At 41.2% G+C, this 26,756-nt stretch overlaps 1 protein-coding gene across 1 annotated transcript; it reads left to right on the forward strand.

Moving 5' to 3' along the window:
• Positions 1 to 6,164: 6,164 nt before the first annotated feature.
• LOC120943544 lies at positions 6,165 to 16,092 on the forward strand. The gene is made up of 2 exons (XM_040356909.1): positions 6,165 to 6,981; positions 15,601 to 16,092. The coding sequence occupies exons 1-2, from the start codon at positions 6,243 to 6,245 to the stop codon at positions 15,954 to 15,956; spliced, it is 1,095 nt and encodes a 364-aa protein (XP_040212843.1). The 5' UTR covers positions 6,165 to 6,242; the 3' UTR covers positions 15,957 to 16,092.
• Positions 16,093 to 26,756: the final 10,664 nt, after the last annotated feature.

A 26,756-nucleotide genomic window follows, 5' to 3' on the forward strand; every position in this document is an offset into this window, starting at 1 on the left:
TCCTTTTAGGGTAAGTAAGGATGTCCCCTTACCTTACTGCTGTAAGGTAACAGCATATAGATCCAACCACATTAGATGGTTCACTCGATGGGCTCTGATCCAACAACGGCAGGTCCTCCTTGGAGTTCTCGTCCCAGATTGGTCAGTTTCTCGCCCCAAAGAAATAAAGCATCGATGGTGTGATACCGTTTTAAAAATTTTAATTCTCAAAGAAAATAGACAGGGGTACTCACATAATCCAAAATACAATTGAGCATGTAAAAAAGAGGGGCAATCTGTCGCCAACGTCACCTCCGATACCTCTCAGTGGACTCATGCGCATTCGTCACTATCATGTGACTTCCTCAGGAGTAGTGAGAGGCATAAATGGGATCCTTTTTATAAGGTGACTTGTTTAGTAGGCTGTAAGTAAACTCAGCTGTTTGCCATGTAAATAATGCAGCTGCAGCCATTTTCCCGTAGTCTGCTAGGCATTTAATAGTAAAATCAAAAAATCAAAACATTTCGCCCAGCATATAAAATATTTAAATTAGTAGCATTCAAATGGTGGGTGACAGATATGACATCTCATTTATATGGTTAACAATGAAAAAAATTGAAAAAACTTAAAAGCTACAGCCAGGGGACGGAGACCATGGGGGGGGCAAACACAGAAGTCCCATTGTACCATCATAACATTCTGTGTTGACAGTACACAGCGTTCTACAGGAAGTCTGGCAGCCGCCATTTTGTTGTAGCTCAAAAGACGTCCCCAGCATCTCACAGAGCGCTGGGGATACGTCTTACAAAAGTGAGCCATTCTGTCTGATGTCTGGTTGGGGGCCTGCATGGGGCCCCCCGACCTCGGCCAGCATCACAAATAGGCTTCCATCACGTATCGGCGGCGTCTATCAAAACGAGCGCCGCCGGAAGTGGAGCTGCAGCCACCTTGCAGCCACCGGAAGTGGAGCCGCGGCCATTTTTTTGAAGCCAATGCTTGTTAAATGGTGACACACGGCGTCCTCACAAGGGAGCACTCGAGGGAAACAATTAAAAACACAGGGGAGCAGGAATTTATGTGTATATACACACTCATAATGCACCGAGAAGATTGAGGCTCAATTGGTATATTAAAAAATATTGAGAGCCAGAATAATTTGTTAAAAAATATATATATGTTAAAAAGTATAAAAAATTTAAATGAATGTATGTCGACATATTTAATTTCATTGAATGGATATGCCACATAAGGTTAAAAGACGTAGATGACGTGTGCGAACAGATCCACATATACAGATTAAAAACAATCTACGTCATCAATATTAGATAGCGAAAAGGAGAGAACAGAGAGGGTAAGTGAAGCAAGAAATAAATCAAAAAATAAAGTCTTATCGATCACTTAAAAAACAATTAAGATCAAAATCTATGTTAAGACCTCGGGGAGCAAAAGTATCCAGAGTAAATATCCAGCGAGATTCTAACTGGCTCAATGTTCTAACTTTATGCCCGCCTCGCCAGTGTCTCACATAGGGCTCTATGCCCCAAAATTTAAGATGTGTCGGATCTTTATTGTGGTGGGTAAGGAAGTGTCTTGATACACTATGTTTATCGAAACCTTTAAGGATGTTTTGGACATGTTCTTTTATACGCACTCGTAATGCTCTTTTTGTCCGGCCTATGTATTGTAGACCGCAACTGCATTCGAGTGCGTATACAACTCCCTCTGTGTTACAGCAGATAAATTCTTTTATTTCGTATACATCTCCTGTACTAGTTGCAGTAAAATCTTTCCTCTTCTGGTTCGGTTTGTGAGTTCTCAAACATGCGTAGCATCTTTTGCATGGAAAAAAACCTTTACCAGTGAAAAAAGAGAGGAAGTTGTTTTTATTTTTAGGCGGATCAGGCACATTTTTAACAATTTTGTCCCTAATAGTAGGTGCCCTTTTATATACGAACTTTGGAATCGGTGGAAGGACACCCCCCAGTTCTTTGTCAGCCAGTAGTATATTCCAATGGCGTCTAATGACTTTTTCAATGCATTTATGTTGTATACTGTAATCGAAGATGATAGGCATCAAGTCTTTATGCATTTTTTGTTTAGGCTTATCACTCATAAGAGTCTGTCTATCCATTGTTGCCACTTCTGCAATCTTCTGGTTAATAAAGGAATTGTCGTATCCTTTTTGTTTAAACCTTTCTCCCATGTCTTTTGCTTGGGTGAGAAAAGTATCTTTGTCTGTACAATTTCGTCTTAGGCGCATTAATTGCCCTTTTGGAATGTTAAAAAGCCAGTTTCTGTGATGACAACTTTCAAGCGGCAAGTAGCTATTACGATCCACATTTTTAAAATGAGTTTTAGACCGGAGTTCGTTATTTTCTTGTTCCACCTCTAGGTCTAGGAATGTGATCTTTTTGTTGCTGATTTCCCAAGAAAGTTCAATGTTTCTGTCATTGGTATTTAAATCTTGTAGAAAATCTGCTAGCATTTCTTTCTCGCCCCTCCACAGTATGAAGATATCATCAATATATGTACAGATCATCAGGAGGTTCAGAGAAGATTTTCCCTTCTTCCCATTGGGCCATAAAAAGCCCAGCTACACTAGGGGCAAATTTTGCCCCCATGGCTACGCCGGTTTTCTGGAAAAAGTAATTGCCGCCATACCAGAAGTAGCTATTTTTAAGACAAAAGTCCAAACTTTTTACCAGATATTTTCGTTGGATGCAGGGCAACTGGGAATATTTCCTGAGGCCCCATTTGACTGCTTCGCATGCTTGATGATGTAGTATGATCGTGTATAACGACGATACGTCTGCTGTTGCTAGCCAAAAGGGTCCATCATCTCTTGGTATATCATCCAGGCATTGTAACATCTGTTTTGTGTCTCTAAGATACGCTCTTGTACTCTGAACTACTGGCTGTAAATAGAAGTCAATGTATTGCCCCATTCTTGCAGTTAAGGAATCAATTCCATTTACTATAGGTCTGGGCGGTGGATTCGTGCTGTTCTTATGTATTTTGGGGAGTGAGTATACAATAGGTGTGCGACATGATGTAGGGATCAGATATTGTGCTTCTTTCTTATCCAGGATTCCTCTTTTTAGTCCTAAATGTACAATCTGTTCCAAGGCTTTTCTGCATTTAAACATGGGATTACTCAGAAGGCGGTTGTAGGTGTTGGTATCTCCTAGCATTTGTTCCATGCTCATTTTATACTGTTCCTTGGAAAGTACCACAATGCCACCACCTTTATCGGCTGGTCGAACTACTAGATCCTTTCTTTTCATCAATTTGCGTATTCCACTCCTAATATGTTTCGGTTCTTCTTGTTTTTTCACTTTCAGGTCCATTAGTTCTCCTGTGACCAATCTTTTAAAGACTTCCACACATTTATTATCTTTCACAGGCGGATTAAAAATAGATTTATTCTTCAGATTACTATGTCTAATTTCTTCATCTGGATTGGCAGTCCTAGTTTTGTAAGGGTTACTGATCATATACTTTTGAATATTTAATTTCCTTACATACTTTTGAATTCCTATATATGTCTGGAATTTATCCAGATTTTTCGCTGGTGCGTATTTGAGGCCTTTATCTAGGACGCCAATCTCTTCATGTGTAAGTGGGAGTCCACTTAAGTTGAAGATTCCCTCTCCCTTTCTGTTCTTTTTCTTTTGTGTTCTCTTTCCTCCTCGCTTTCCCCGTTTCTTTCTGGGGTTCTTCTGTAGGTTCTTATTTCCTCTGTATGTCGAGGCGGATGGTATTCTTGACCTCTCTCTAAAAAAGAAGAGGTATTGGGATTTTGATGTCTTTCCACTCTATCATCCACTGTTCGCTGTTCTAGGGGTGCATAATAATTCCGTGTAGGGATTGGACTCCTATCCTGTGGGTGATGAGTGTAATAACCTCGATCTCCCTCTCTTCGATCATTTGAACGAACAGGGCTTCTTCTTCTCTGTTCATGTGTATATCCTCTGTTCTCATGGTATTCATTTGGACGTCCCTGATAATAGTTGGTTTCCTGTGGCCGACCTCTATTCTCATAGCCTCCACCTCTATTATCTCGTTGGTTTTGGGGCTGGGGTCTATTATCCCTCTGGTCTTGTTGTGGTCTTTGTCCATAGTTATGGCCATTGTTATTATTTCTGCGTTTTTTCCAGAAGGGCATAACTGGCGAGAAGGGCATAACTGGCGAGGCGGGCATAAAGTTAGAACATTGAGCCAGTTAGAATCTCGCTGGATATTTACTCTGGATACTTTTGCTCCCCGAGGTCTTAACATAGATTTTGATCTTAATTGTTTTTTAAGTGATCGATAAGACTTTATTTTTTGATTTATTTCTTGCTTCACTTACCCTCTCTGTTCTCTCCTTTTCGCTATCTAATATTGATGACGTAGATTGTTTTTAATCTGTATATGTGGATCTGTTCGCACACGTCATCTACGTCTTTTAACCTTATGTGGCATATCCATTCAATGAAATTAAATATGTCGACATACATTCATTTAAATTTTTTATACTTTTTAACATATATATATTTTTTAACAAATTATTCTGGCTCTCAATATTTTTTAATATACCAATTGAGCCTCAATCTTCTCGGTGCATTATGAGTGTGTATATACACATAAATTCCTGCTCCCCTGTGTTTTTAATTGTTTCCCTCGAGTGCTCCCTTGTGAGGACGCCGTGTGTCACCATTTAACAAGCATTGGCTTCAAAAAAATGGCCGCGGCTCCACTTCCGGTGGCTGCAAGGTGGCTGCAGCTCCACTTCCGGCGGCGCTCGTTTTGATAGACGCCGCCGATACGTGATGGAAGCCTATTTGTGATGCTGGCCGAGGTCGGGGGGCCCCATGCAGGCCCCCGACCAGACATCAGACAGAATGGCTCACTTTTGTAAGACGTATCCCCAGCGCTCTGTGAGATGCTGGGGACGTCTTTTGAGCTACAACAAAATGGCGGCTGCCAGACTTCCTGTAGAACGCTGTGTACTGTCAACACAGAATGTTATGATGGTACAATGGGACTTCTGTGTTTGCCCCCCCCATGGTCTCCGTCCCCTGGCTGTAGCTTTTAAGTTTTTTCAATTTTTTTCATTGTTAACCATATAAATGAGATGTCATATCTGTCACCCACCATTTGAATGCTACTAATTTAAATATTTTATATGCTGGGCGAAATTTTTTGATTTTTTGATTTTACTATTAAATGCCTAGCAGACTACGGGAAAATGGCTGCAGCTGCATTATTTGCATGGCAAACAGCTGAGTTTACTTACAGCCTACTAAACAAGTCACCTTATAAAAAGGATCCCATTTATGCCTCTCACTACTCCTGAGGAAGTCACATGATAGTGACGAATGCGCATGAGTCCACTGAGAGGTATCGGAGGTGACGTTGGCGACAGATTGCCCCTCTTTTTTACATGCTCAATTGTATTTTGGATTATGTGAGTACCCCTGTCTATTTTCTTTGAGAATTAAAATTTTTAAAACGGTATCACACCATCGATGCTTTATTTCTTTGGGACGAGAAACTGACCAATCTGGGACGAGAACTCCAAGGAGGACCTGCCGTTGTTGGATCAGAGCCCATCGAGTGAACCATCTAATGTGGTTGGATCTATATGCTGTTACCTTACAGCAGTAAGGTAAGGGGACATCCTTACTTACCCTAAAAGGATCACTGGATACCCATTTTCCTCTCACTCCATATTGCGGACCTACACTTGCACTTTTGCTTTCTTGGACTTTTGAAATTTTACTTATATTTTTTGCTAATATTTTTCAAACTCTGTTGATGGACTGTTTATCACCAGTATAGGAGTGTCACTTAGCACAGTTACCTGGAATTTTTTTTTGCACCATTACTTATAGTGTATTTCATCACATTAAGAGGAACCTGTGTAGTTATATGATTTGCACCATTACTGTTATTGTTCACTGATCATTTATATTTATTTTTATGCTGATGCCATTTGGGCTATATTGCTCCTCATTTCAATTACACCTACTTTCATTCCCCTCCCCCACCTGTTTATTCACTTATCCATTCACCACTGATTAGCGCAGCACTACCCTCCCCATTTTCAATTGCTTATGGTTTGATACACCTTCCAGTGCCGCAGCTGTACCTCCACTTCTCATCACTTTCATTTCCCCTCCCCCTTTCTTCCCTTCTCTGTTTCCCCTCCTTTGATAAGCGCGGTAATATCCATTTTTCCACTATTTATCACTGTCTCGCACTCATTACCGCAGCTATCATGGATGTCTTCTCATTTCTTGATAAGAGGCAGGTTAATCTTGAAGATGTTTTTAATGCTTCTGCACCTGTTAAGAAAAACAGTGACCTAGAGAGCCTCATGAGGAAGCTAGGGCATAATATGGAAAAAAAGATCAGCCTATGGTGGGACATAGTCACCTTTGAACGCTATATTAAGGATAACATTGTCCCACGGCGTCTACGATGGGATATAACCCCTAATGATGGCCTATTAGATCAGGCCTCAATAGACGAATGGTTTAAATTTTTTAACATCAAGGGGTCAGAACTTTTGATGTTCCTACTAGACAGGAAAAAGAGAAAGCTGAAACTGATCGAACAGATCATCCTAGAGGTCAAGGAAGAACTAGAAGCATATAAAGATTCAGGAGATCTCGTAAGATACACAACACAACTGAATAATGATTTAACAAAGAAAGACAAGGAAGTACAACACAGGAAAAGAAAAAAATACAGTCGCGATATGAATGATTTTAAAACGGATCATACGTTTAAATGGCAGAGCCAATCGGGCCGACCAGATCCCATCTCAACCTATTCCACACCAGAGAGAAATGTGAGGGTCTATTCACCCCCAAGAGTGATCAACTATATAGGGCCCACCCAAGAAACGCATGATAGGAATAGGCACGAATCGCCCCGGCAGTACAGAAATGAAGAGAGACAGGGCAACTATAATCAACACACTCCCTACCAAAATGAGAGAAGACCACCCCAAAATGAGCGGACACGGGGCGTGGCCTAGGAATGGCAGCGTGAGAGACACAGAAACCTGAAGCTCCGGGCTCTCTCCATGCCATAACGGCGATTAACTCGGTGACTGTGTAACTGCCGTGGATGGATTAATGTATGCAGCGGTAACCAGCAGAGCGTTGAAGCTATCTCCACGAGGACGGGAGGACGCGGCTGAGCGCTGGAAGGAGTAAAGGTGGTGGCGTGAACGTCTAAGTGCTCCCGATCGCATATGATAATAATAATAATTTGATGAGACCCCCGGGGAGCAGTGCCGTGAGCCGTACCTGAGTGTCACTGTACCGGTGTGTGCCGCTCGACCCCCGCCTGCTAGTGCCTGGTGCGGGGTGATTTGGGATCCTGTGGATCGGAGGTGAGCGAGTGCCTGGTGAGCGTACGCCGGTGGTCAGATGTAGCTGAGGATCCTCACTGGAGCTATTGGGGCAACGCTGGGCTGGTGGACGGAAGGACGGGACCAGATCCGACCCGAGGAAGCACTGTGCATTGCGATCGAGGAGCACGGAATCCCGCAGCCTCGCGTGAGTGTGGGAGACAGTATTCAGATGTGGAAGGGGGGTAGGGTTGCTGGGGAAGAACATTAAAGAAGTCATAAAGACTAATCCCCAAAGACTAATCATTTCTACTACTGTACTCATTTGCACCCCCCACATTGCAGAATTGGAGATGGAGCTACACCCCGGGAAATAGCGAGATGAGCAGATGATAGGACTGGCTCTACTTCTGGCTCTACTACCTCAGTAAAAAACCCAGCAGCATCGGGGGACAGGCTGAGATAGACCCCCCCCCCTCTTATGAGAGGCTGACCCGTGTGTTAGTTCACTCCGTGACCCAGCTACAGGCTCACCTATATAAGGGGGTTAAACACATAGACCCCATATGCTGCACCTGTTATACTGGTTAAATCTGTTGCATCTACTGACAACTTAAAAGTGGAAAACAGATTTATTTTTTTTCCCTATTTTTTTGGGTGCTCTCCCTTTTTTATTTCTTCTCTCCCTCTCTGGAGCTGATAATATTAAAGGAGGAGAGGAGGTGCTGAGCGGGTATTTAACGGGAGGGCCTGGCAGTAATTGGCAGAAGCTGTAAGTTTCATGGAGCGGTATGAGTAATGACCGCAAATACACAACGCGGGCAGACACAAAGAAAGCGGCAGTAAAGAGTAAACAAGGAGATATTCAGAGGTATCTTACCTCGGCATCACCGGTGTCTATAGCCGCGTGCGGTGTAATTAACAAAGGTGCCCGAGGCCGGGACAGTGAAAGGTACACTGAGGGGGAGAGGTTAGTAACGCAACGGAGATCTTCTGGAGCGGGAAATACCCAGAGACAGACGCCTACTGCAGTGAGGGTCCCGGCGGGTGGTACGAAGTCGGCAGAGATAGATATGGAAATGGCAGAGATTAAAGCGATGCTAGCTACCCTCCCCACACGCCAGGATATTGAGCGGCTACCCACCAGGGAGGAGATCGAGGTAATGATACTCCGAGTAGAGGAGACCCAACGCCAGGAGCTACAGGCGGTAAGACAAGATCTAAATACCCTGTCAGAAAAGGTGATGTTAAGAGAGGGATCTATAGTGTCGATTGAGCAGAGAGTGGGGGCCACTGAAAGAGCTTTGGAGGAGATAAAGCATAACAGAGCGGACATAGCAACTGAATCATTAATTGACCTACAACTGCAGATGGAAGTGTTAGAAGACAGAAGTCGTAGGAAAAATGTGCGCCTTAGGGGCGTCCCGGAGGCAACAGACGCTGAGGACTTGGACGCTAAAATTAAGGAGGTCTTTGGGACACTATTAAAATCACCGCAGACAGAAATTGAGATAGAGAGGGTGCATAGAGCCCCAGGCCCCAAGTCGACTAACCCTGATAGGCCAAGAGACATAATCTGCCGATTGTACCGGTATCAGCTGAAAGAAGTGATTCTTAGGACAGCATGGGACACAAAGGACATTATATTCGAGGGTGCATACATAAAAATTTTACCAGACTTGTCCCGGGCTACTCTTCAGCGCAGAGCGTGCCTGCGACCAATATTGGATCTCGCTAGAGAAAAAGGGGCCACATACAGGTGGGGGTACCCACTTGCGGTCACATTCCGCAAGTCTGCAGAGTCATTTATGCTTAGAAACCCAGCAGAGCTTCCAGAGTTATTTATGTTCCTCGAAACAACACCAATTCAGATTCCAAACTGGCTCTTACCGATAACATATATAAGCAACAGGGGAAGGTTTCAAATGAAGACAGGACAAAGGAGGACATCTCAAAATGCACAAACAGGGGACAATGGCAAGTTGGGAGACCACCCAAGAGACAAATAGTGGCTCCAGATGGAAGACAGTGCCCAGGCCAGAATAAAAGTCGTGAGACTTAAATTTACTTTTTTTTTTCCTTTATCTGACTTTTTGGACTTTTTTTTATTGATCTGCCCCCCTCCCACCCCCCGGCCCCGAGGTCTTTTTTCCCTTATTTATTTATTTTCATAAACAGAGAACCACCCCCCCCCCTCCTGCGGGGTCTTTTTTTTTTTTTTTTTTTTTTCCCTCTCCTCTCCCTCACATACATTTTTTCCCCTTTTGGTATATTTTTTCATTGTTGTTGGAGGGGAAATAACTTTTTCAAAGAATGGGGAGGATTATAGGGAAATGTATTTTATGGAACTATAAGATATTTTCTTTTTCCCGCTCCCCTCTCAGCATGGGGGAGGAGGGGGGGGAGGGGAGGGGAGGAAGGGGGACAGAGAGAGGGAAGGGATACACCCCCCAACGGGAAAATTTATGCATTTGGTATGGCCAGTGTGGTCTGATTGGGGTGGAAGAGAGGACCATCCTTTTTTTTTTTTTTTTTTTTTTTTTTTATACACACTCACTACATACACTTGACACACTTGACACTACTGGGGAGTGAGATACACCCCAGTAAACACTTTAGTAATAAACACCAATTCTCACTAATTATTATTAATCACAATATCAATGACCCTATAATACTATACATAATAGCTTAGATCACATTGCCACATTCACACACACATAAGATAAATTAATACACACGGGGGGTAATATAACCCTGGACGCACCTCATCACTAAAGTAGAGCGATTTTTCGGGCACACAGCACTAAGATACACAGGGTTTATTGGATGGATCCTCTCCTGCCCCAACCATCCAAAAGGTGTTTTGGAGATAGGGGAGGTGGACAGGTCCTTTTTTTTTTTTTTTTTTTTTTTTTTTTTCTTTCCTTTTTGGTGCTGGGGTTAAAACTTTATTTATCCTTCCAACACTGCCGGTCGGGAATACATCTTGTTGGGAAGGTACACAGGGGAAGATATCTGAAGTAATGATATGATATGATAGGATGGTATATAGTCCATAAAGTTCATAGGTAAATAGAGAAGTGGATAACTGACCCTTCCCTTTTTTTTTTTTTTTTTTTTTTTTTTCCTTTTGATTTTTTTTTGGGTAGGGAGGGGGGGGGGTTATAATTTTTGAACTACATCATGTTATATCATGCCCTCATTTTGTACTCCCATCTAGATCCTGCTAGCGGGTGGAAGAGGTTTAACACAAGAGGATGGGGGTGGGGGGTAAAAGGGGTAAGAGTGGGTACAACAGGGAATGATAACCACCTCGGGGGGGGGGGGGGGGGGGTGGGGGGTTATATCTGAGGGGAAGGAGGGAGGAAAGGAGAAAATGGCCAGAGCCAAAGGCTATAAGTGTTATAGAAGTTATAGGTTATGTATATTTGGTACTAGATAAGGCAGTTGTATACGTTAGATAGGTATTGGTCCTTTCTATCCTTTTTTTTTTCTTTCCCCTATTTGTTAGTGGCCTTAGCTTGTGGTACTGGAAAGAAGCTGAGAGTCGTGGGGAGACCCGGAGCTGCAGGCTCTCTCTCTTATTATTGCTCAATACATATCCTTTTTTCTTTCTAGAAGTACAACTCTAGAAGTGGGATCTTGGTACTCCCACTGTCTTTTTTTTGTATTCTTTTTATATTTGTGTACTTAATTTTGAGAGAGAAGGGGATATGGGAGCACAGTAGGAGGCCATCTTGGGTACACGCCCCCAAACATAGGTCGACGCTCAAATACCGTTTAAACGGTGAGTGTTTCTACTCTTATTAGCAGGATAGCTAATATTAGCAAAGGAGAGTATCTCCTTTTTTTTTTTTTTTTTTTTTTTTTTTTTTTCTTCCGTTCCTCCCCTTTTTTTTTTCTCTCCACATAAGGGGTTTTATATTCATCTCTATTTTTGCTTTTTTTCCTACCCTCCCCCCCCTGATAACAGTCTAAATCCTTTATGCCTACATATCCATTAAATAAGGGAACAAGGATATAGTAAGATATAGTAAGAGAAGATGGAGAAATTAAATATAATATCGATAAACGCGAAGGGGTTGAATATACCCGAAAAAAGGAGGGTCCTTCTAGATGATCTACAAAGATTAAAAATTGACGTTGCGTACATACAGGAAACACATTTTAGAGAGGACAAAACTCCGATTTTAAAGAATAGGATATACCCAATAGCATATCACGCGACAAATAAAGAGGCAAAGTCAAGGGGGGTGTCTATCCTAATAGCAGAGAGAACTCAGTGGACATATGTAGACTCAATGAGTGATCCGAAAGGGAGATACCTTTTTGTGAAGGGCAAAATAGGAGGAGCAGGGGTAACACTTGCTACTGTGTATGTCCCAAACGAGCACCAAGAAGTTTTCTTGGACAAAACAATTAAACGCTTATTAGAATTTACAGAAGGACACCTAATTATGGGAGGGGATCTGAATATCCTGTTAGACCCCAAAGAGGATACCTCATCGGGAAAATCATCTATATCTTCTGGCGTGAGAAATCGGACTACGCAAACTTTGTATAAAAATCAACTGATTGACATATGGAGGTTGATGCATAACAAAGAAAAAGACTATACATATTACTCTGCCTCACATAAAACATACTCTCGTATAGACCTTTTCCTTATTCCACATGCCCAATTACACTTTGTACAATCAACCAAAATAGGATCTATTACCTGGTCGGATCATGCTCCGATCTTTCTGGTATACGAGTTAAAAGATTTAAGACAGACCAGAACAAATCAGTGGAGATTAAATGAAAGTTTGTTGCAAGATAACGAGGTCTTAGAAGACGTAATGGAAGAGCTTAAGTTTTATTTTAAAATCAATGACACTCCAGAGTGCGACCCCGGAATTATCTGGGAAGCACATAAGGTAGTAATTAGAGGTGTGTTAATTAAACACGGATCTAGGATCAAGAGGAAACGTACTGAAAAGTTGAACAGGCTACTGAAAGAGTTAGCTATCTTGGAGGGCAAACATAAACAAACATGGTCAAGAAATGTAGAGAATGAGCTGGTAAATAAAAGAACTGAAATTAACGATCTTCTATACTACAAAGTAACTGCGGCAATGCAGAGATGCAAAAAGTTTGAATATGAGTCAGGAGATAAATGCGGGAAAAGATTGGCTAAACTCCTACGTGAACAGAAAATGAGTAATTATATTCCATATATTAATCCACCTAAGAAATCGAAGGTTACAAAACCAAAAGATATAGCGAAGGAGTTCCAAGAATATTATCATTCTCTCTATAATATACAAAGCAAGCCCCTGACTAGCGAGCAAATTGACAAGTATCTAACAGAAGCAGAAATACCGAGATTATCAGAATTAGACAGACAGAAACTAGAGGAAGCCATAACCCTGGAAGAAGTTAAAATAGCAGTAAGCACAATGAAAACGGGAAAAGCTCCCGGACCAGACGGTTTCACAGGTCAATACTACAAAACCTTATTTCCCTCAATATCAGAATATATGGTTAAACTATTTAATGCCCTAGGGACGTCGGCTAGTTTAGCTAAAGATACTTTGCTAGCGTATATATCGGTGATACCAAAAGAGGGGAAAGATCTAGCTATTTGTGGGAATTATCGACCAATCTCGCTATTAAATTTGGACGTGAAGATCCTGGCTAAGATCTTGGCAAATAGGATACAACAATATATTCCAGATTTAGTACATCTGGACCAGGTGGGATTTGTCCCTACTAGGGAAGCACGCGATAACACAATTAAGGCTATTAACCTGGTGCAGATAGCGAACACAACACAGACGCAATGTATATTTTTGAACACAGATGCAGAGAAGGCCTTTGACAGGGTGAATTGGAGTTTCATGTGGGCAGTCCTAAAACACGGAGGCTTTGGGAATAAAATAATAAAGTGGATATCCTCCATGTACTCAGGTCTAACGGCTCAGGTACGAGCTAATGGAATACTCTCGGAGCCTCTCCGGATTTCAAACGGGACGAGACAGGGATGTCCCCTGTCCCCACTCCTCTTCGCCCTGTCATTGGAGCCTTTTCTGTGTACGATCCGTTTAAACTCGAATATCTCAGGTATACAAATAGGGAAGAACAATTGCAAAATTACAGCCTACGCAGATGATATGTTGTTTACCCTCGCAAATCCACTGACCTCAATCCCGGAACTAATGAAGGAATTTGAGAGATACGGAGCTCTATCGAACTTACGTATTAATCTTAATAAATCAGAAGCGATGGGAGTAAATGCCCCAAACACAATAATAACATATCTAAAACAAAAATATAAGCTTAAATGGACAGATAGAGCACTGACCTATTTAGGTATACAACTAGCAGGAAAGGTGGATAGGATCTTTGAGTTGAACTTTCCACCTTTATTGCAAAAAGTGAAGATCTTATTGGATAAATGGAATCAGGGCTTTCATAGCTGGATAGGTCGATGTAATATTATCAAGATGAACATACTCCCGAAAATTCTTTATTTATTACAAACACTTCCAATACATATACCAGTAAAGTATCTCAAACAATGTCAGAGAGTGATTTTTGAGTTTATATGGGCACATAAAAATCCCAGGATACAAAGGAAACAATTAATGAATACTAAGCAGCAGGGAGGACTTGGAGTCCCAGATATACGGAAATACTACTATGCAACTCATCTGAATAGGCTAATTGATTGGAACAGACATTCAGACACGAAACTATGGGTACAAATTGAACAGGCACAATATAAAACACCCCTTGAAAGAGCACCATGGTGGTTTGCCTCGTTGCCGAAAGAAATAAACAAAAATCCGATAGTGGGCAATACAGTGAGGATTTGCGCAACAGTATTACCTATGATAGGAATTGAGCCTAGGACCTCTCCATTATACCCAGTGATAGGTAACCCCCTCTTCCCATCGGGATATGAAGACGGAGCATTTCGGCATTTAAGGACCAGAGAGTGTACACAAGTAGCGAGGTACATCCAAATGGGGAGATGGGTAACAATAGAGGAACTGATGGAAACAGGAAAGGCATTTCGTCTTAAATTCTGGAGCGCACTTCAGATGGTCCATTTCCTGAATACCTTGCCGAATCCCGAGAGTTTCGAAAGACCCCTCATGAGGTTTGAGAAAATGTGTAACGAAAAAGGTACGTTATCACATACTCTCTCAATAAGCTATGAGCTACTAGGGCAATCAGGAGCCTATCCTCCGAAGTGCGTTCAAGAATGGGAAAGAGAATTAGAAAAGACATTTAGTGCAGAACAGCGTCAATGTATATATAGGCGAGCACACGAGACATCACTCTGCGTGAGAATACAAGAGACGAATTACAAGATCTTTACGAGATGGTATAGGACACCAGAAAGACTAAATAAAATGTTCCCAGAGGTAACCAATAAATGTTGGAGGTGCCAGGAAACCAAAGGAACGATGCTACATATATTTTGGGATTGCCCTATGTTGAGGAGTTTTTGGTTAGAGATTAAAAGAGCTCTTGAGGTCTGCTCAAAACATGAGATCCCGGAAGATCCAGAATTTTACCTTCTACACTTAAATTATATAGCAGAAAGAGATTACAGGGAATCAATCATACGCCACCTCTTAGACGCTGCAAAGGCATGTATAGCGAAGAAGTGGAAGTCATCAAGCCCACCAACAGTGGAGATGTGGATAGGTAGAGTTAAAGAAATAAGCAAATTAGAAGAGTTAGTCCTGACAGCACTACACCAAAAGGAAAAATATTTAAGAACGTGGTCATCCTGGAAGTCCTATATGGACACCAGAAGAGAGGCCTAAGGAGGGTATGGGCGAACGATATAGAAGATCGGGAAGACCGGGAATCCTAGAGCGATAAGGATATGGCTATATGAGAAAAAATAGGACTGCAGAGAGGGGTCGGTGGATAGGAAAATCATGATTCTTGAGATCCCTCTTTCCCCCTTTTTTCCTTTTTTTTTTTTTTCTTTTCTTTTTTAATTTTTAATTTTTAAATTATTTTTTTTTTTTTTTCTTCCTTTATCCTCCTCTGTTTGTGTTTTTTTGTTGTTCTTGTTTTTCCTGGATGCCCCTCCCTGGAATCCGGGGGGGAGGGAAAGATACGAACGAAAGAGATAAATGCCTAATAGGGGACGTATAATAATAAGTAGGATGGCGATGGTCGGGCTGTACTATCCCTTTTGTATTATGTATTATGTATTGTATTGTATCATTTTGTTTTAAAATAAAAAAAGAGATTAATCAACAAAATGAGCGGACACCACAGAATGGTTGGAAGAAACCCTTCTGGAAAAAACGCAGAAATAATAACAATGGCCATAACTATGGACAAAGACCACAACAAGACCAGAGGGATAATAGACCCCAGCCCCAAAACCAAGAGATAATAGAGGTGGAGGCTATGAGAATAGAGGTCGGCCACAGGAAACCAACTATTATCAGGGACGTCCAAATGAATACCATGAGAACAGAGGATATACACATGAACAGAGAAGAAGAAGCCCTGTTCGTTCAAATGATCGAAGAGAGGGAGATCGAGGTTATTACACTCATCACCCACAGGATAGGAGTCCAATCCCTACACGGAATTATTATGCACCCCTAGAACAGCGAACAGTGGATGATAGAGTGGAAAGACATCAAAATCCCAATACCTCTTCTTTTTTAGAGAGAGGTCAAGAATACCATCCGCCTCGACATACAGAGGAAATAAGAACCTACAGAAGAACCCCAGAAAGAAACAGGGAAAGCGAGGAGGAAAGAGAACACAAAAGAAAAAGAACAGAAAGGGAGAGGGAATCTTCAACTTAAGTGGACTCCCACTTACACATGAAGAGATTGGCGTCCTAGATAAAGGCCTCAAATACGCACCAGCGAAAAATCTGGATAAATTCCAGACATATATAGGAATTCAAAAGTATGTAAGGAAATTAAATATTCAAAAGTATATGATCAGTAACCCTTACAAAACTAGGACTGCCAATCCAGATGAAGAAATTAGACATAGTAATCTGAAGAATAAATCTATTTTTAATCCGCCTGTGAAAGATAATAAATGTGTGGAAGTCTTTAAAAGATTGGTCACAGGAGAACTAATGGACCTGAAAGTGAAAAAACAAGAAGAACCGAAACATATTAGGAGTGGAATACGCAAATTGATGAAAAGAAAGGATCTAGTAGTTCGACCAGCCGATAAAGGTGGTGGCATTGTGGTACTTTCCAAGGAACAGTATAAAATGAGCATGGAACAAATGCTAGGAGATACCAACACCTACAACCGCCTTCTGAGTAATCCCATGTTTAAATGCAGAAAAGCCTTGGAACAGATTGTACATTTAGGACTAAAAAGAGGAATCCTGGATAAGAAAGAAGCACAATATCTGATCCCTACATCATGTCGCACACCTATTGTATACTCACTCCCCAAAATACATAAGAACAGCACGAATCCACCGCCCAGACCTATAGTAAATGGAATTGATTCCTTAACTGCAAGAATGGGGCAATACATTGACTTCTATTTACAGCCAGTAGTTCAGAGTACAAGAGCGTATCTTAGAGACACAAAACAGATGTTACAATGCCTGGATGATATACCAAGAGATGATGGACCCTTTTGGCTAGCAACAGCAGACGTATCGTCGTTATACACGATCATACTACATCATCAAGCATGCGAAGCAGTCAAATGGGGCCTCAGGAAATATTCCCAGTTGCCCTGCATCCAACGAAAATATCTGGTAAAAAGTTTGGACTTTTGTCTTAAAAATAGCTACTTCTGGTATGGCGGCAATTACTTTTTCCAGAAAACCGGCGTAGCCATGGGGGCAAAATTTGCCCCTAGTGTAGCTGGGCTTTTTATGGCCCAATGGGAAGAAGGGAAAATCTTCTCTGAACCTCCTGATGATCTGTACATATATTGATGATATCTTCATACTGTGGAGGGGCGAGAAAGAAATGCTAGCAGATTTTCTACAAGATTTAAATACCAATGACAGAAACATTGAACTTTCTTGGGAAATCAGCAACAAAAAGATCACATTCCTAGACCTAGAGGTGGAACAAGAAAATAACGAACTCCGGTCTAAAACTCATTTTAAAAATGTGGATCGTAATAGCTACTTGCCGCTTGAAAGTTGTCATCACAGAAACTGGCTTTTTAACATTCCAAAAGGGCAATTAATGCGCCTAAGACGAAATTGTACAGACAAAGATACTTTTCTCACCCAAGCAAAAGACATGGGAGAAAGGTTTAAACAAAAAGGATACGACAATTCCTTTATTAACCAGAAGATTGCAGAAGTGGCAACAATGGATAGACAGACTCTTATGAGTGATAAGCCTAAACAAAAAATGCATAAAGACTTGATGCCTATCATCTTCGATTACAGTATACAACATAAATGCATTGAAAAAGTCATTAGACGCCATTGGAATATACTACTGGCTGACAAAGAACTGGGGGGTGTCCTTCCACCGATTCCAAAGTTCGTATATAAAAGGGCACCTACTATTAGGGACAAAATTGTTAAAAATGTGCCTGATCCGCCTAAAAATAAAAACAACTTCCTCTCTTTTTTCACTGGTAAAGGTTTTTTTCCATGCAAAAGATGCTACGCATGTTTGAGAACTCACAAACCGAACCAGAAGAGGAAAGATTTTACTGCAACTAGTACAGGAGATGTATACGAAATAAAAGAATTTATCTGCTGTAACACAGAGGGAGTTGTATACGCACTCGAATGCAGTTGCGGTCTACAATACATAGGCCGGACAAAAAGAGCATTACGAGTGCGTATAAAAGAACATGTCCAAAACATCCTTAAAGGTTTCGATAAACATAGTGTATCAAGACACTTCCTTACCCACCACAATAAAGATCCGACACATCTTAAATTTTGGGGCATAGAGCCCTATGTGAGACACTGGCGAGGCGGGCATAAAGTTAGAACATTGAGCCAGTTAGAATCTCGCTGGATATTTACTCTGGATACTTTTGCTCCCCGAGGTCTTAACATAGATTTTGATCTTAATTGTTTTTTAAGTGATCGATAAGACTTTATTTTTTGATTTATTTCTTGCTTCACTTACCCTCTCTGTTCTCTCCTTTTCGCTATCTAATATTGATGACGTAGATTGTTTTTAATCTGTATATGTGGATCTGTTCGCACACGTCATCTACGTCTTTTAACCTTATGTGGCATATCCATTCAATGAAATTAAATATGTCGACATACATTCATTTAAATTTTTTATACTTTTTAACATATATATATTTTTTAACAAATTATTCTGGCTCTCAATATTTTTTAATATACCAATTGAGCCTCAATCTTCTCGGTGCATTATGAGTGTGTATATACACATAAATTCCTGCTCCCCTGTGTTTTTAATTGTTTCCCTCGAGTGCTCCCTTGTGAGGACGCCGTGTGTCACCATTTAACAAGCATTGGCTTCAAAAAAATGGCCGCGGCTCCACTTCCGGTGGCTGCAAGGTGGCTGCAGCTCCACTTCCGGCGGCGCTCGTTTTGATAGACGCCGCCGATACGTGATGGAAGCCTATTTGTGATGCTGGCCGAGGTCGGGGGGCCCCATGCAGGCCCCCAACCAGACATCAGACAGAATGGCTCACTTTTGTAAGACGTATCCCCAGCGCTCTGTGAGATGCTGGGGACGTCTTTTGAGCTACAACAAAATGGCGGCTGCCAGACTTCCTGTAGAACGCTGTGTACTGTCAACACAGAATGTTATGATGGTACAATGGGACTTCTGTGTTTGCCCCCCCCATGGTCTCCGTCCCCTGGCTGTAGCTTTTAAGTTTTTTCAATTTTTTTCATTGTTAACCATATAAATGAGATGTCATATCTGTCACCCACCATTTGAATGCTACTAATTTAAATATTTTATATGCTGGGCGAAATTTTTTGATTTTTTGATTTTACTATTAAATGCCTAGCAGACTACGGGAAAATGGCTGCAGCTGCATTATTTACATGGCAAACAGCTGAGTTTACTTACAGCCTACTAAACAAGTCACCTTATAAAAAGGATCCCATTTATGCCTCTCACTACTCCTGAGGAAGTCACATGATAGTGACGAATGCGCATGAGTCCACTGAGAGGTATCGGAGGTGACGTTGGCGACAGATTGCCCCTCTTTTTTACATGCTCAATTGTATTTTGGATTATGTGAGTACCCCTGTCTATTTTCTTTGAGAATTAAAATTTTTAAAACGGTATCACACCATCGATGCTTTATTTCTTTGGGGCGAGAAACTGACCAATCTGGGACGAGAACTCCAAGGAGGACCTGCCGTTGTTGGATCAGAGCCCATCGAGTGAACCATCTAATGTGGTTGGATCTATATGCTGTTACCTTACAGCAGTAAGGTAAGGGGACATCCTTACTTACCCTAAAAGGATCACTGGATACCCATTTTCCTCTCACTCCATATTGCGGACCTACACTTGCACTTTTGCTTTCTTGGACTTTTGAAATTTTACTTATATTTTTTGCTAATATTTTTCAAACTCTGTTGATGGACTGTTTATCACCAGTATAGGAGTGTCACTTAGCACAGTTACCTGGAATTTTTTTTTGCACCATTACTTATAGTGTATTTCATCACATTAAGAGGAACCTGTGTAGTTATATGATTTGCACCATTACTGTTATTGTTCACTGATCATTTATATTTATTTTTATGCTGATGCCATTTGGGCTATATTGCTCCTCATTTCAATTACACCTACTTTCATTCCCCTCCCCCACCTGTTTATTCACTTATCCATTCACCACTGATTAGCGCAGCACTACCCTCCCCATTTTCAATTGCTTATGGTTTGATACACCTTCCAGTGCCGCAGCTGTACCTCCACTTCTCATCACTTTCATTTCCCCTCCCCCTTTCTTCCCTTCTCTGTTTCCCCTCCTTTGATAAGCGCGGTAATATCCATTTTTCCACTATTTATCACTGTCTCGCACTCATTACCGCAGCTATCATGGATGTCTTCTCATTTCTTGATAAGAGGCAGGTTAATCTTGAAGATGTTTTTAATGCTTCTGCACCTGTTAAGAAAAACAGTGACCTAGAGAGCCTCATGAGGAAGCTAGGGCATAATATGGAAAAAAAGATCAGCCTATGGTGGGACATAGTCACCTTTGAACGCTATATTAAGGATAACATTGTCCCACGGCGTCTACGATGGGATATAACCCCTAATGATGGCCTATTAGATCAGGCCTCAATAGACGAATGGTTTAAATTTTTTAACATCAAGGGGTCAGAACTTTTGATGTTCCTACTAGACAGGAAAAAGAGAAAGCTGAAACTGATCGAACAGATCATCCTAGAGGTCAAGGAAGAACTAGAAGCATATAAAGATTCAGGAGATCTCGTAAGATACACAACACAACTGAATAATGATTTAACAAAGAAAGACAAGGAAGTACAACACAGGAAAAGTAAAAAATACAGTCGCGGTATGAATGATTTTAAAACGGATCATACGTTTAAATGGCAGAGCCAATCGGGCCGACCAGATCCCATCTCAACCTATTCCACACCAGAGAGAAATGTGAGGGTCTATTCACCCCCAAGAGTGATCAACTATATAGGGCCCACCCAAGAAACGCATGATAGGAATAGGCACGAATCGCCCCGGCAGTACAGAAATGAAGAGAGACAGGGCAACTATAATCAACACACTCCCTACCAAAATGAGAGAAGACCACCCCAAAATGAGCGGACACCACAGAATGGTTGGAAGAAACCCTTCTGGAAAAAACGCAGAAATAATAACAATGGCCATAACTATGGACAAAGACCACAACAAGACCAGAGGGATAATAGACCCCAGCCCCAAAACCAACGAGATAATAGAGGTGGAGGCTATGAGAATAGAGGTCGGCCACAGGAAACCAACTATTATCAGGGCCGTCCAAATGAATACCATGAGAACAGATGATATACACATGAACAGAGAAGAAGAAGCCCTGTTCGTTCAAATGATCGAAGAGAGGGAGATCGAGGTTATTACACTCATCACCCACAGGATAGGAGTCCAATCCCTACACGGAATTATTATGCACCCCTAGAACAGCGAACAGTGGATGATAGAGTGGAAAGACATCAAAATCCCAATACCTCTTCTTTTTTAGAGAGAGGTCAAGAATACCATCCGCCTCGACATACAGAGGAAATAAGAACCTACAGAAGAACCCCAGAAAGAAACGGGGAAAGCGAGGAGGAAAGAGAACACAAAAGAAAAAGAACAGAAAGGGAGAGGGAATCTTCAACTTAAGTGGACTCCCACTTACACATGAAGAGATTGGCGTCCTAGATAAAGGCCTCAAATACGCACCAGCGAAAAATCTGGATAAATTCCAGACATATATAGGAATTCAAAAGTATGTAAGGAAATTAAATATTCAAAAGTATATGATCAGTAACCCTTACAAAACTAGGACTGCCAATCCAGATGAAGAAATTAGACATAGTAATCTGAAGAATAAATCTATTTTTAATCCGCCTGTGAAAGATAATAAATGTGTGGAAGTCTTTAAAAGATTGGTCACAGGAGAACTAATGGACCTGAAAGTGAAAAAACAAGAAGAACCGAAACATATTAGGAGTGGAATACGCAAATTGATGAAAAGAAAGGATCTAGTAGTTCGACCAGCCGATAAAGGTGGTGGCATTGTGGTACTTTCCAAGGAACAGTATAAAATGAGCATGGAACAAATGCTAGGAGATACCAACACCTACAACCGCCTTCTGAGTAATCCCATGTTTAAATGCAGAAAAGCCTTGGAACAGATTGTACATTTAGGACTAAAAAGAGGAATCCTGGATAAGAAAGAAGCACAATATCTGATCCCTACATCATGTCGCACACCTATTGTATACTCACTCCCCAAAATACATAAGAACAGCACGAATCCACCGCCCAGACCTATAGTAAATGGAATTGATTCCTTAACTGCAAGAATAGGGCAATACATTGACTTCTATTTACAGCCAGTAGTTCAGAGTACAAGAGCGTATCTTAGAGACACAAAACAGATGTTACAATGCCTGGATGATATACCAAGAGATGATGGACCCTTTTGGCTAGCAACAGCAGACGTATCGTCGTTATACACGATCATACTACATCATCAAGCATGCGAAGCAGTCAAATGGGGCCTCAGGAAATATTCCCAGTTGCCCTGCATCCAACGAAAATATCTGGTAAAAAGTTTGGACTTTTGTCTTAAAAATAGCTACTTCTGGTATGGCGGCAATTACTTTTTCCAGAAAACCGGCGTAGCCATGGGGGCAAAATTTGCCCCTAGTGTAGCTGGGCTTTTTATGGCCCAATGGGAAGAAGGGAAAATCTTCTCTGAACCTCCTGATGATCTGTACATATATAAAAGATATATTGATGATATCTTCATACTGTGGAGGGGCGAGAAAGAAATGCTAGCAGATTTTCTACAAGATTTAAATACCAATGACAGAAACATTGAACTTTCTTGGGAAATCAGCAACAAAAAGATCACATTCCTAGACCTAGAGGTGGAACAAGAAAATAACGAACTCCGGTCTAAAACTCATTTTAAAAATGTGGATCGTAATAGCTACTTGCCGCTTGAAAGTTGTCATCACAGAAACTGGCTTTTTAACATTCCAAAAGGGCAATTAATGCGCCTAAGACGAAATTGTACAGACAAAGATACTTTTCTCACCCAAGCAAAAGACATGGGAGAAAGGTTTAAACAAAAAAGGATACGACAATTCCTTTATTAACCAGAAGATTGCAGAAGTGGCAACAATGGATAGACAGACTCTTATGAGTGATAAGCCTAAACAAAAAATGCATAAAGACTTGATGCCTATCATCTTCGATTACAGTATACAACATAAATGCATTGAAAAAGTCATTAGACGCCATTGGAATATACTACTGGCTGACAAAGAACTGGGGGGTGTCCTTCCACCGATTCCAAAGTTCGTATATAAAAGGGCACCTACTATTAGGGACAAAATTGTTAAAAATGTTCCTGATCCGCCTAAAAATAAAAACAACTTCCTCTCTTTTTTCACTGGTAAAGGTTTTTTTCCATGCAAAAGATGCTACGCATGTTTGAGAACTCACAAACCGAACCAGAAGAGGAAAGATTTTACTGCAACTAGTACAGGAGATGTATACGAAATAAAAGAATGTATCTGCTGTAACACAGAGGGAGTTGTATACGCACTCGAATGCAGTTGCGGTCTACAATACATAGGCCGGACAAAAAGAGCATTACGAGTGCGTATAAAAGAACATGTCCAAAACATCCTTAAAGGTTTCGATAAACATAGTGTATCAAGACACTTCCTTACCCACCACAATAAAGATCCGACACATCTTAAATTTTGGGGCATAGAGCCCTATGTGAGACACTGGCGAGGCGGGCATAAAGTTAGAACATTGAGCCAGTTAGAATCTCGCTGGATATTTACTCTGGATACTTTTGCTCCCCGAGGTCTTAACATAGATTTTGATCTTAATTGTTTTTTAAGTGATCGATAAGACTTTATTTTTTGATTTATTTCTTGCTTCACTTACCCTCTCTGTTCTCTCCTTTTCGCTATCTAATATTGATGACGTAGATTGTTTTTAATCTGTATATGTGGATCTGTTCGCACACGTCATCTACGTCTTTTAACCTTATGTGGCATATCCATTCAATGAAATTAAATATGTCGACATACATTCATTTAAATTTTTTATACTTTTTAACATATATATATTTTTTAACAAATTATTCTGGCTCTCAATATTTTTTAATATACCAATTGAGCCTCAATCTTCTCGGTGCATTATGAGTGTGTATATACACATAAATTCCTGCTCCCCTGTGTTTTTAATTGTTTCCCTCGAGTGCTCCCTTGTGAGGACGCCGTGTGTCACCATTTAACAAGCATTGGCTTCAAAAAAATGGCCGCGGCTCCACTTCCGGTGGCTGCAAGGTGGCTGCAGCTCCACTTCCGGCGGCGCTCGTTTTGATAGACGCCGCCGATGCGTGATGGAAGCCTATTTGTGATGCTGGCCGAGGTCGGGGGGCCCCATGCAGGCCCCCGACCAGACATCAGACAGAATGGCTCACTTTTGTAAGACGTATCCCCAGCGCTCTGTGAGATGCTGGGGATGTCTTTTGAGCTACAACAAAATGGCGGCTGCCAGACTTCCTGTAGAACGCTGTGTACTGTCAACACAGAATGTTATGATGGTACAATGGGACTTCTGTGTTTGCCCCCCCCATGGTCTCCGTCCCCTGGCTGTAGCTTTTAAGTTTTTTCAATTTTTTTCATTGTTAACCATATAAATGAGATGTCATATCTGTCACCCACCATTTGAATGCTACTAATTTAAATATTTTATATGCTGGGCGAAATGTTTTGATTTTTTGATTTTACTATTAAATGCCTAGCAGACTACGGGAAAATGGCTGCAGCTGCATTATTTACATGGCAAACAGCTGAGTTTACTTACAGCCTACTAAACAAGTCACCTTATAAAAAGGATCCCATTTATGCCTCTCACTACTCCTGAGGAAGTCACATGATAGTGACGAATGCGCATGAGTCCACTGAGAGGTATCGGAGGTGACGTTGGCGACAGATTGCCCCTCTTTTTTACATGCTCAATTGTATTTTGGATTATGTGAGTACCCCTGTCTATTTTCTTTGAGAATTAAAATTTTTAAAACGGTATCACACCATCGATGCTTTATTTCTTTGGGGCGAGAAACTGACCAATCTGGGACGAGAACTCCAAGGAGGACCTGCCGTTGTTGGATCAGAGCCCATCGAGTGAACCATCTAATGTGGTTGGATCTATATGCTGTTACCTTACAGCAGTAAGGTAAGGGGACATCCTTACTTACCCTAAAAGGATCACTGGATACCCATTTTCCTCTCACTCCATATTGCGGACCTACACTTGCACTTTTGCTTTCTTGGACTTTTGAAATTTTACTTATATTTTTTGCTAATATTTTTCAAACTCTGTTGATGGACTGTTTATCAACAGTATAGGAGTGTCACTTAGCACAGTTACCTGGAATTTTTTTTTGCACCATTACTTATAGTGTATTTCATCACATTAAGAGGAACCTGTGTAGTTATATGATTTGCACCATTACTGTTATTGTTCACTGATCATTTATATTTATTTTTATGCTGATGCCATTTGGGCTATATTGCTCCTCATTTCAATTACACCTACTTTCATTCCCCTCCCCCACCTGTTTATTCACTTATCCATTCACCACTGATTAGCGCAGCACTACCCTCCCCATTTTCAATTGCTTATGGTTTGATACACCTTCCAGTGCCGCAGCTGTACCTCCACTTCTCATCACTTTCATTTCCCCTCCTCCTTTCTTCCCTTCTCTGTTTCCCCTCCTTTGATAAGCGCGGTAATATCCATTTTTCCAAAAATTAAAAAATATTGCATTTTTTTCAAAATTGTTGCTCTATTTTTGTTTATAGCGCAAAAACTAAAAACCGCAGATGTGATCAAATACCACCAAAAAAAGCTCTATTTGTGGGGAAAAAAGGACGCCAATTTTGTTTGGGAGCCACGTCGCACGACCGCGCAATTGTCTGTTAAAGCGACGCAGTCCCGAACTGTAAAAACACCTTGGGTCTTTAGGCTGCATATTGGTCCGGGGCTTAACTGGTTAAGGGGAACCCCAGCGACAAAATGAAAAAAAAAAGTGTGGGGTTCCCCCAATAATCAATACCAGACCCTTATCCAAGCATGCAACCTGGCAGGATGCAGGAAAAGAAGGGGGAGGAGAGAGCGCCTCCCTCCTGAACCGTACCAAGCCACATGCCCTCAACATGGAGAGGATGTCCCCATGTTGATGGGGACAAGGTCCTCATCCCCACAACCCTTGCCCAGTGATTGTGGGGGGGTCTGCAAACGGGGGGTTTATCAGAATCTGGAAGTCCGCTTTAACAAAGGGGACCCCCGGATCCGGCCTCCCATGTGAATTGGTAACGGGTACATTGTACCCCTACCATTTCACAAAAACAAAGAGTCAAAAATGTTAAAAATCACATTACGCAGCTTGGGACAAGTCCTTTATTAAAAAGAATAAAAAAGAGAACAAAAAATTCAGCAATGTTCCATTTCCATGCCGTTTTTTCCAATGACCTTTATCTGTATTGTTGGGACCCGGCAATTCATTATAGCCGCGAGTAGTTATAAATGACTTTTTTTCCTTTATAAATGTCATTTTGTGCAGGGACTGTTATAAACACGGGAAACATGCGCTACTTTACAGACATACTATAGACACCCCCCAGGTACAAAACTTTTTTTTGTTTCACTTTAAGCATTATTAAAATCACTGCTCCCAAAAAAA

The sequence above is a fragment of the Rana temporaria genome, chromosome 6, assembly GCF_905171775.1.
Source record: "Rana temporaria chromosome 6, aRanTem1.1, whole genome shotgun sequence".
In the NCBI taxonomy this organism is placed as follows: Eukaryota; Metazoa; Chordata; class Amphibia; order Anura; family Ranidae; genus Rana; species Rana temporaria.